Source organism: Dendropsophus ebraccatus, chromosome 5, assembly GCF_027789765.1.
Source record: "Dendropsophus ebraccatus isolate aDenEbr1 chromosome 5, aDenEbr1.pat, whole genome shotgun sequence".
Lineage (NCBI taxonomy): Eukaryota > Metazoa > Chordata > Amphibia > Anura > Hylidae > Dendropsophus > Dendropsophus ebraccatus.
Window position 1 is genome coordinate 64,373,990 of NC_091458.1, and position 12,022 is coordinate 64,386,011.

At 40.0% G+C, this 12,022-nt stretch overlaps 1 protein-coding gene across 2 annotated transcripts in view; it reads right to left on the reverse strand.

Moving 5' to 3' along the window:
• Positions 1–12,022, reverse strand: part of LRP1 (LDL receptor related protein 1) — a 217,407-nt gene that overhangs the window by 162,647 nt on the left and 42,738 nt on the right. For both annotated transcript variants that reach the window (XM_069970390.1, XM_069970388.1), the window contains exon 2: positions 2,676–2,798. In XM_069970390.1, the coding sequence (XP_069826491.1) occupies positions 2,676–2,798 (123 nt within the window). The remainder of the gene's footprint in view (positions 1–2,675; positions 2,799–12,022) is intronic.

A 12,022-nucleotide genomic window follows, 5' to 3' on the forward strand; every position in this document is an offset into this window, starting at 1 on the left:
GCCAAGCACGAGCCTCCTTTTAAAGTGTCCAGTGGTGTCATTCTTACTTAATTATGACAAATTTATCTCCAGCCCTGTCCTCAACACCACCAACACCTGTGTTAATGAAGCAAACACTGAAACAATGTTAGCTGGTCCTTTTAAGGCAGGGCTGCAATGATGTTGAAATGTGTTTTGGGGGATAAAGTTCATTTTCTAGGCAAATATTGACTTTGCAAGTAATTGCTGTTAAGCTGATGACTCTTTATAACATTCTGGAGTATATGTAAATTGCAATTTTAAAAACTAAAGCAGTAGACTTTGTAAAAATTAATATTTGTATCATTCTCAAAACTATTGGCCATGACTGTAAACTTCTTGTATATACCAATAAAAATAAGTGTCAAATAATTTTACTGATAATAAACAAAATGATACATTTTGCAGGTGTGTGCATGGCGACTCAGGTTGTGGAATACAGTAAAACAGTCTATAGAAACGGGGGAACATTGAAAAACATCTGCTTTTCGTATCTTGCACTAATTACTCATAGGATGTTTTTTGTTTTTTTTTGGCTGTACATTTAGAGGTCAGATGAAAAACATGAAGGCCAACAGAACTGCATCAGGAAACCCATCATACAGAGTATGAGTGTTGGTTCTCGACACTATAAGTTAGTGACAATATAGAACATGGGCTTCCAGCACCTGTAACAAGCTTTATTTCTCTAAAACTCCAATATTTGCTACTCTGTGACCCAAATCTCTTGTTGCTTGATACATATCCCCTATGGAATCTGTGGCTGTGGTTTCTACAAATGAATGTTATTCTTTGTATTATACAATGAATATACTTTGTGTCTTAGTTCCTCACAGCTCTTAAAAATCTGTTTGCTTCAAAAGGAAATTTAGTTGCTTCCTTTCAGGGAATAAGGACCTGCCCAGGTCATATGGTGGTCACAGGTGCACGGCTCTATACAAGACACAGCTCTGATAACTGTACTGTAACAAGCCGAGTATCTGTGCTTCCCACAGGTTATTTCCTAGAAGTCACCAATGAAGGTTCCTATTAAATGACAGCAAGCAGAGATTTAAAAAAAAAAACAAAAACAAAAAAAAAACACAAAAGAACTGGTAAAGGCAAGCGGGCCAAAATATACCTTATCGTCCTAAAGAGAATAATCTCTATTTGCTCAAACCGCAAAATACTCCCTTTAAATTACCCAGTAACTACTGGTAAAAACAGGAAACAGAAGTATAAGGACAATTTAAGAGAAAATATCCAGTGCCAGGATGAATAGACGTGCACTGTAGCAGCGGAACACAAGCGGTGTATAGCCGGGCTGACGAGTGTTTGTTTGTTGTCTCATATTTATTTTTGACATAACATGCAGTTCCCGGTCTGCATGCCAGCCTCCACGTAGCACACTGTGGCTTTGTGCTCAGCCCTCGGTCATAGGCTATGGTCCTCCGATTCCTCAAACCAAACAGCACTATACATGAATGAGACACTGTGAAACAGGGCTTCTGAGGACTGAGGGCTAAGCAAATGCTGCCTGTCTCTAGGGTGGGTACAGCCACCAATTACCTTGCATACAGACAGCCTTACTGGTGGACTTTCTTCTCAGGGAAGGGTGGGGCTGAAGGGTATCTTATGATGAATGATCCCACACAAGTCAAGCATCTCATGTACCTCACAACACCACCTTCAAATCACAAACTACAGTCCTCTGAAGGCTGAACCATGAAAAAGAGTCCCATACATACAGCCAGTAATTCAATGACATAAGGCATTTCTAAAGATTTTGCACTGATAATTCAAAGGAACCTATTAAAAAGGCAATGTACTCTGCAGGCGGCATGTTATAGAGCCAGAGGAGCTAAGCAGACTGGTATATAGTTTGTGGGGACATTTTCAAGGTAACATGTCAATCATTTGTGTACAGTAAATCTCTGCTCATTTTGGGCTAAATGGTCATGTGGGCGGTCTCTCAGTGGCTGACAGCTGTGCATAGGTGAGCACACAGAAATCTGCCAATCACCCAGTAGGACCTCCCACTGGACCACCTGAATGAGCAGAGATTTATATGAATAAATAAGTTGTCCTTGAACTTTTCCCATAAAAATATACATCAATCTACTCAGCTCCTCCTGCTATATATTATATGCTGCTTGCAGACTGGGCTACACTCTTGATGTAACAGGTTCCTGTTAACATCACTTTTTATTGAACTGGGAGATTTTCTGGCATTTAGTCGTAAACCATATATACACACAGAGATCCTATGGCATAATGGCCGGGTCTGCCTTTCGCAGGAGTGTGAGTGTGTGCGTGTGGAGGGGGGGGGGGAATAGACAATATGGACAAACACATGATAGCTGTCCAAGAGAGACAGATACTATCACGTTAAACTACAAAGGGCAGAGGTGCCCAGGTCACCAGGAAAGCTTTGTCTTTCCCTTAGAAGCAGTTTCAAAGAGAACATGTTTGTTGCAGTAATAGCATTGGCCATTGAGCTTATCCAAGGATATAAAAAGTTATTACTGACCCCTGCTCCAAAGAACTTCCATGTCAGTGATGACAGACTCCAGGGATCAGGACAAGGTTTTTATTGCCCAGGATAACCTCTTTAAATAGTAATTCTATATCATCTTTTCTTAGAACTGTGTGTGTATGTGGAGACCTATACTACTTACATATTTCAGGAGCCTCATCGGATCCATCAGGACAGTCCTTCTCGCCATCACACCTCCAACCTTTTGATATGCACGTTACCTGGTCCTTGCAGGCAAAATGTTTAGGGCTACAGGTTTTTGGAGCTGAAAGACAAAAAAAAAAAAAAAAAAATACAATATGTCAGAACTGTTATCTATAAGAAAAAGTAAAATAATACATCTTATTATTGGCTTTATAACATGCAATCGCATAGATTACGCTACTGGGGTTACTATATCAAGACTCTATCAGATCCACGCCATGCTATCAGGTTAGGCTACATTTACCTCTGCATTAGAAGCTACATTTCAGACTCTACTACATTTACAAGAAGAACAGAGCAGCATGAAGCCCATTAAAAATACATAAACCCTTACCGAACCCGACTATTGGAAGCCATTTGGAAAGTTACCTATTTCTTCCCCTGTGTATTCTACACCACATACCACTAAAAGGGTTACTTTGGAACTCTATTATTCACTTCTGTGTATGCAGAACATGGCAGTTACTGATATGGACCTTATGTTGTTCTTTTTGCTAAACAGTATGTCTTTGGAACCCAAAAAAACGGCACACAGGAATTTATCAATCTGAAATGGTGAGACTCGTAACTGTCATTTTTTTTTTTTTTATTGCAGAAATCAGTAGTATAAGCGATTTTAAGAAACTCTGTAATAGGTTTTATCAGCCAAAAAAGCCTCCTTCTGTACTCAAGAAGTAATCTCCCAGCCTCCCCCCCTGACTTCTTATCTGTGCATTATCAGGCAAACACGTCTTCATTACAGAGAAGCCAGTGAAGACGGGCTCTGCTCTCTCCATTCTATCCTTATGGAGGGAAGAGGGGCCAATGAGATGAGGGAGCAGGAAGTGGTGACATGAAGGTCAGCTGTTTGTAGACTCTCTGGGCACCTAAAACGCAGGATTCTGGGGTCAGAAAGGTCAGTGCTTATCAATGAACTTACCGAGAGAAGATTGCAGGGTGTTGTGCTGTGCAAGACTGCTCCGTGCTCAGTCACTCCTAACAGCCCCTCCCCTCTCCATAGCCACATAATGGAGACAGAAATCCTGCTTCTTCTTAAGGGAGGGGAGAGGCTGGGAGATTGCTTTTTCAGTCCAGAAGGAAACTATTTTGGTTTATAAAACCTATTACAAAGTTTCTTAAAAGCGCTTGAACTGTTGATATTTAATGTTTAAAAAAAAAAATGACCCTGAAATTTAAGGCCGCATTATACAGCACAATATTGAGGAGGAAGTCAGCGATCACTTTCTCATTATTTTCTGATCGCTGCCTCTGCTAATACACGCACTGGCATCCAGCGGAGGGAGCAGGAGGGGCCGCAGGAAGCTGTGGCAGGGGCTGCCCGGACAGTCCTTAGAGTGTTCAGTTGACCCATTGAAGTGAGAAGCAGTCTGCTGTGACCGCTACTATTCCAAGAAGGAAGGAGCAGCAAACCAAACCATCGCTGACGTGACAGGGCCGTTTCAACATGTTGAAACATAACTATCTACTCCTTGTGGATGTTCTCCTTGGTGGGATGTGAACCCAGGACCTCAACGTTACAAATCAACAATGCTAATTGCTCATTTTTGAGCACAACATTTTCCATTTTTATGTGGATGAGATTTCAAAAATCCCATCTGCATGTATTCTCGTTGCAATATCTGCAGTAAATTCAGTGGTTGAACTCTGCCATGAGCTTCAGGTTTGTTTAAAAATCAACTTTTTATGTTAAAACAAATTAAAAAGATTTTCCTTTTTTTTCCTTCAAAATTTACACAAAAAGAAAATGCCACCCGTTTCTTCCAACAAATACAGATTACATGGAAACCAACAGAGTACCTGCATAAACAATCCGATATAAAGTTACAGTGGAGACCTTTGTAAAAGAACAAATTTATAGAAGAAGCATTCACTTTCAGGAAACCATAACCCTGCATGTACTAGACTTGCTATACTCATGTGTTTTTCTATGATCTCTGCTGTTAAAGAAATTCCAGCCTTATCACTGTACTGTACTGTAGAACATTCATTACCCAGTGATAAATGACGGAGACCTTCTTCCACTGGGAGCTTCTGGGCTGTTTTCTTACACTATCGGTGGCAGATTATAACTGGCCCATTTACTGACAACGATGTAAGAGTATACTAGAGGTAAGGGTGACTGTGAGGGTTAATATCCAGATACATCTATAATAAAGACCTTCTATGACGACGGATCAGGCCGTTGTATCTGGAACAGAAGTTGCTGACCTGAACAGGAGAGGATATGAACGATGTTGTGATCTAGTGCATGACAAAGGGGTGTAATGATCCGAGTTATAATCCTCAGGGCATCCTACATAACATTCACAAAACTTGACCACAGAGAAATCACAGACACGGCAAAATGAGGTTTATTCACATTAGCATTTTATATCTCTTTGTTCCTGTACCCTTGTCCTGAAATGACACTATAAAAAAAAAAAAAAAAAAACACAGGGGCACATGCCCACCCAGGATTGCTATTTGTAATAATGTTCATCTATACGTCTGATGTGAACTCAGAATGCAAAGTGGTTTCTATACTTCTTTGATTTTATTCAAAGAAAGGAAAAACAGCAGTACTCGTATGTGTATATTTCCTAATATCCAGATCAACCCTAGCAGCGGAATACCCGGGGGAGGACAGCTTGGGCTGGGGCTACTCTGAGATTTTGGGGTTACAAAACCAAAGATCTCCACATCACACCTAAAATAAGTAACTGGGTCACAATGATCATCCAAATGTGGCAGATACTGCAACCCAACAGTCATGGCCAAATTTACCATGTAACCCTTGTTTTATACTATGGCCTCCCATAGAGTGGTGCATGTGTATTTTTTAGTCCATTTTACATCCCTAGCCTCACCCTGGTCTGATAATCTGAAATGACAGCATCATTTTGGGTCACCAGACCCCCAGACAGATAGAAACAAAACGGTGCCCAATACTGCACCATAATGGGAAGCCAATCATGACATTTATAGGCTACTAACGTGTTAAACATTTCTGCAATGTAAGACATGCTAAAGGATCAACCAAATCAGCTTACAGCAATACTGAGACAACCAGCGATGGTCACGCTCCATTATCTGAAAACAGCAGGTAAGAGACTTTACCCTATAGGAGTGTAACTAATCCCATATTCTGCATGCTGCCTGCAATTTCAACTGACCGCTCAATGGCTATGTTCACACAACCTCGGGAAAAAGAAAAAAAAAAAAAAAAGAAAAGAAAAAAGGTGGACGCCTTTTCTTTTTAAAAAGACGTCCGTTATTACCGCAATGTAATTGATTTCAATGCAATTCATTGAAGTCAATGCAATGACGGATGTCCAATGCACACAGTGTATAAAATGATGGACGCTGTCTGCGGGGACTTCATAATAATGATCATGTCAATCATTTTCAGACATCTATTGCAAACATTAGTTGTTCACAGTTTTGTTTTTCCCACTGTCCTTTCACAATTTTTACTATTAAATCAATGGACTTTTCAATTTAAGACACACCCAAAGGGCGCTTAGTCCACCTGAACTAGAATAATGTACCAACAGCCTTCATTGCACTGACAGGTGGCCAAACAGCGAAATGACCGTCCGTCATTTTAAACGCATAGGAAAAAAACAAACATTGTGTGAACAGGACATCAAATATCCTGCCCTAAAGCCAACAGAAGCTTCTTGGATCACAGACTGAATCTCTAGTGATTTATCTATATTAATGTAATAGCCTATAAGGCTTCCCCTAGCTGTTGTTGAGGTAATTGCTGTAAAGTTCTGTCACTGGCTGCAGATATCTCTGGTTTTCAAACATAACCGATCCCTTTTGTGGTTATTTTAAGATACATTTAAATAATTTAAAAGAAATTAATAAATAAATAAATATATATATATATATATATATATATATATATATATATATATATATATATATATATATAGTGTGTGTGTGTGTGTGTGTGTGTGTGCGCCATGGGAAAATAGTAAGGCCCATGCACCCCCTTCACCCATAGTGGAATAAGAAATTGGCCTACAATCTGTCTGCCTCATCCTTGTGACAAGGCTACGGCATTTCCCCTGTAAAAGTCAGATATTATTTATGGCTGTATTCCTTCTCGGGCAGTTTTAAACCTTTGACACTTCACAAGTTATGATGGTGACGGCTTGTGTATTCACAAATAACAGCTTTCCTAAGAGAGAGCTCTACACAATGTTTTGTGGCCTTTCTAAATATTATTGAAGGTTTCATAAAATACAAAGTCTTAACATAAATGTTGGCCGACCCATTTCTCTTCTCGGTTCGCTTTCCAAATCCTCTTGGAATTGTTTAGGCTGCACTTGAGGCAAGCAGAAAGTAACAGTCCAAGCCCCGTAATGGTGGATTGGGGGGGGGCTATGACCGCTCAGGTCACCACATCAATGTGACTGTAATGATGCGGCACTGCAGTAATGATGTGGGTCACAAAGGTGAGAAGTAAAAATGGTATAGCCAGATATGGTGGCCGTCAAAAATGCATAGGAGTTCATATCCATAGCAGAGGTCAAGACCAGCTTTAAGCAGTAAGAAAAACAAACAACGCTTCTCAATGGAAGCAAACTAAAATATAGTAACCTGTCCCACTACGCCTGAGGCGACCTACGTGTCAAGCACCACTTGACAAGAGGAGCAGCTCATCAACTTGAAGATTGAGCCCTGGAAACCCTGGATCACCTCTTACTTTACACTGTCATCAGAATATTAACACATGAAATGTCAATAATTTATTGGAGATCTCTTCTATTTTTATCACTTTGTCTAAATTTGATCTCTTCTAGATAACCTGGAATCACATAAGATTTCTCCTGTCCCCAGGTACAATGCTCCCTCAAGTTACTATATCAGTATCCATTCACACATACACATTCTCTTTCACCACTTTGTGCTGTAGTGTGTTAGGATATAATAACACTACTGACAAATTCCCATCAACATGGACCAATGCTTTTGCCCTCGGATATAATTTGCCAGCACAGGATTGTGGTGGCGACATCATTCCTCTTTTCATTTAGAACACACAAGTGATCAGCCATTAATCACATGTATTTTGCTGTTCCTTTCACGTCTGCTCACATAGCACCTTACAAAAAAAAAAAAAAAGCCCAATGCATCGGTAACCTTTTCTCCTACCAGATGCCATCTAAAGTAATTTACTGAATAAATCCTCAGTCCAGTACAGTGGAGGCCTGTTCAGATCACTACTACAGCATAATGGCATTACATAGTAGGGTATGCAATGTTTTGTTCTGTTCTCCCCCTTTATTTTCAGGATCGCTGGATATCAGAGATGCATACTATCCAACATTTGGCATGGATGGTATAACCTCTCTAGAGGTAAGCAGTGTCATTGGTCCTGGGACTGTTTGTAGAATTGCAGCTCAGAGCCATCAAATACTAACACACAGCCCACGGACCGCAGTCTAGTCATAGTCTGCTATGCTATGTCACCTGCCAAATACATTTTCTAAAAAGGTGACCCCTTTTACATATTTACAAATAAAAAACATCACAAAGATGGAATTATATCTAGCATTTTAGGTTAATACTTGCACAGAAAAAAAAAAAAAAACGGTTAGAGGCTGAGCTGTCCTTTGGCCCTGCTCTTCCTAGAACTGATGAGTCCACACAAAATGAAAGATCTGGAAGCCTCCACTGCCAATGACAACACTTCATTTTTTTAATTCTATTTAGCAATCGTGTGGAAAACTAAATACAACAAACATAACCATAAATCTAAAACCCCACATACAAATATTACACAACAATGAACTTCTACCACTAAAGTACATGTGTGGTTAACAGATAAAGGGTGGGGAGGTGAGGAGTACGGCACAGTCAGACCACTCTGGCAGTGGCTTATCTCTCAAACAACAAAGGAGTAACGCAAAAATTTTCCATCATACCTGACCCCATCATCATCTGTCGGCGGACAGAAACGTAGTAACAAAAACAAAATGGACAGAACGTAGTAAAAAAAATATTTTCTGCCCATAGTAGTCAACAGGGTTGTCCGACCCACACAGAGCTGCACATCGGGCTCACTTTAGCATTCTTTTTTTAATAGATTCCCAATGTGGGGCCAAAAACAAGATGTGAGCCTAGCCTTTACCAATCTGTCGGTATGGCCTGCAAAAGTATTAAAGTGTATAGGAACCTTTATGATGGGTCCTAGAAGCCACTTCACAAGATCTATTTATTTTGCAGGATCTGAGAAGAAAAAAAAACCTGCAAGCAGTCATTTTTTGTCCGCTTAAATCTTGCAGAATAAACAGACACCAGATAGAAACCCAACAGACTGAAGTGGGGTCTCTCTGTTATCTGTCCGCTTCAGTTATGGTCTGTTCCTTGAACAGTTCCTTCAGTTCTGTTTTATGGACCCTCTCTATGATGGAAGTGTGTACCTAGCTTTAGGATCTGAATTTATGACTTGAGTTTGCGGAGTGCATTCAGACACCAAAATAAAACAGAAAAAGAAATACCCCATTGATTTCGGCAGGGCAGTGGGGCACAATCTGTTTGGCTCTGCTGCATTCGATTCTCAAAAGAACAGACCATGAATGGATGTTACAAATTTTTAATCAAATCAATGTGAACTGATGGCGTATCAGTTTATCATCCTTCAATATAGATCCATTCAACGACCTGAGCGACCCTGTAATAAACAAGGACTGAAACGCAGATGTGAATGAGCCCTTACAATAAGGTTGTGTTGTCTTCAGTTTTCCATCTATCATAAAGGTAATAGATGGACAAAAATTGATAAAAAAGATTTCAATAAACTTTGAACGATTTCAGCTGCAGATCGAATAATAAAATAAAAACTAAAATCCAACATACTATACATAGGAACACGGACCACATGGTCACAGAACTACATTGTAGTCAGTCTTTAGGACATTGTGTGAGCTGGATAACTGGGTTACCATGTCTTTTCGCTTCAATACACATGTGCATAAGTGATTGACAGTTGAAGAACGAGACCTCCAATCTAACCATGGAACAGTCGAGAGAAGGCCTCTTGCAACCCTTGAACACCATTATCCTCTCTACTTGCTGGCTGGGGCTGCAGAGTAGACGTGACCAAAATGATAGACCTTTGTTTAACATTTTGGTCACACGCTCCGTGCTTCAAGCCCATTTGTGATGGCTGGGGAGAAATAGGAGATGCTTAACAAAGCACAACAGAGCAATCAGTCCCTCTTCTTCAGGAGGAACAGAATAACAAATACCAAAGAGACGAGTTTCCAGAAGAAAACGAGAACTTGGCATATCCTCAACAATCCCTTCGCCCCCCTGCCTTGCTGGAAATGGTTTGTTTTCATCTACTAAATTATATACAGAAGAGGGCTAAAGCGGCTTTCATCTTCCTCAGGGCTGAAATAGGTCTGCCTTGTATAATGTATGGAGAAGAGCTGTCTCTCTGTAAGGGGCTGGACTTGTCTCTGCAGAAGTCCTAGTTCAGCAACATGGATGTCTATTATTCTGTAATTATCCATGAAATGCTATTGTTAGAAAACCTTAGTACGCGTAGAAGAAGAAGTATACCACATAGTCCAGAGATTCCCTGAAAGCAATAACAGCAATTACATAGCTAACAAGCTCCTAATGGACTAAAGTCATAGACTCCTCTACCAGAAATCTAAATAACATTGCAGTTTTAATTCTTCAATTAAGCCTATACAATGAAAGAGTCGTAAATTCCAGGCCCGGCTGTCATACGGAGAAAGCTATGTTAAAACATGTAGTGCCGTTTTATGACATGACAGGCGACAATTATAAAGAAATCCTAAGTGATGGGAACCTGAAGAGGTGCATGTTCTCATTGTCTGATCTTAAGAGAGCAATTCGGCCATAGCGGATAAAATGAGGCCTCCAAAAAGCCATAATGTTCTAAATAGCCAAGTATCAGGGAGCGTAGAGTGCGGATCGGATTCAGAGCCATCGCTGCTGCTGATGTTAATGGATTAGTAATGGCTCCCAAGTGGAGTGCGACACCAAATACTACACTATTTTATCTACTCACGTCTTGCAGCTTTATGTTCGCCTTCATTTTACAGTTTACATATAGAAGAAATAACAAAGTACTGCACAGTCTGGAAGCAAGTTACATCATTTCTGGAGTCAATTAAGATTTTTCTTCACAGACGACAAATTACAATTTCCATTAATTTCCCATTAGAAGTTGACAGCCAATGTCTGGGCACATTGCGAGATAAATAAAAAAAAAAAATAACTAATTCTTAGAGTTAGCTTAGGCTATACAAGCTCCAAGTTCATCACCGTGACTTTGGTTGAAAGTCTGTCCGATACAAAGAATGGAAAGAAATCAACATAGAGGTTATCCAAGATTAATAAAACATGGCTGCTCTCTTTACGGAACCACCCCTGCCCTCAGGTTGTGTGTGGTATATCAATATCAAGTAGTCTCTGTTCACTTTAATGGAACCGAGCTGCAATATGACATGCAACTTAAGGACAGATGTGCTGTTGTTTCTTAAAGGAAGGAGTCAAATCGTAACTGTTGTGACATAAGACACGTCAAAAAGTTATTCTTCACAGCGGGTTTCACTGCTGAAAGCTGCTCTGATCATAAGATATACATATGGAGAGATCTGCTGTGAGGAGACCGGCTGTGATCATTAACTTATGACATGTCTAACGACAACTCGAAAGTTGTTTGTAGCGACATGTTTTATAGCATGATAGCTAAACTGCAAACATGCTTTATTTCACATCCCCTGTTGTGAGATTATAACAAGTACCCTTTAAAAAAAACATGAAATAGATAGAAAAAAAAATTAAAAAAAAAAAGTGATCAAAATTTCTTTTTTTCTACCAATATTATACTAATAAAAACTAGAGATCATGGCGCAAAAAAAATTACACCCCAACCAGCCCTGTAGGTGGAAAAATAAAAGCGCTATGGCTCTTAGAAGATGGAGAGAAACAATGCATTAATTTGACCTGGACATCCGGGCACCAATGACCTTCGTCATGAAGGGGGTTAAAAGAAAAGTCCAGCGAAAATGCTTATGGCATAGGGATGCTCAGTGTCCCTCCAGTGCCAGGGCCACAGCCCGCACAGCTCTGGGAGTTGGGTCGTGACATCACCATGTAATCCAGGAAGTGAAGCCTTGATACAGTAGTAAGTGCAGGGAAAAAAGCACTTTGTGCATTTCCCGTAATAAGTGTATATTGGTGATTTGTATAACTTTTGGGGGGCAATACAATACTTTAATAAAGATTTTCACCAGACTTCTCCTTTAAGTA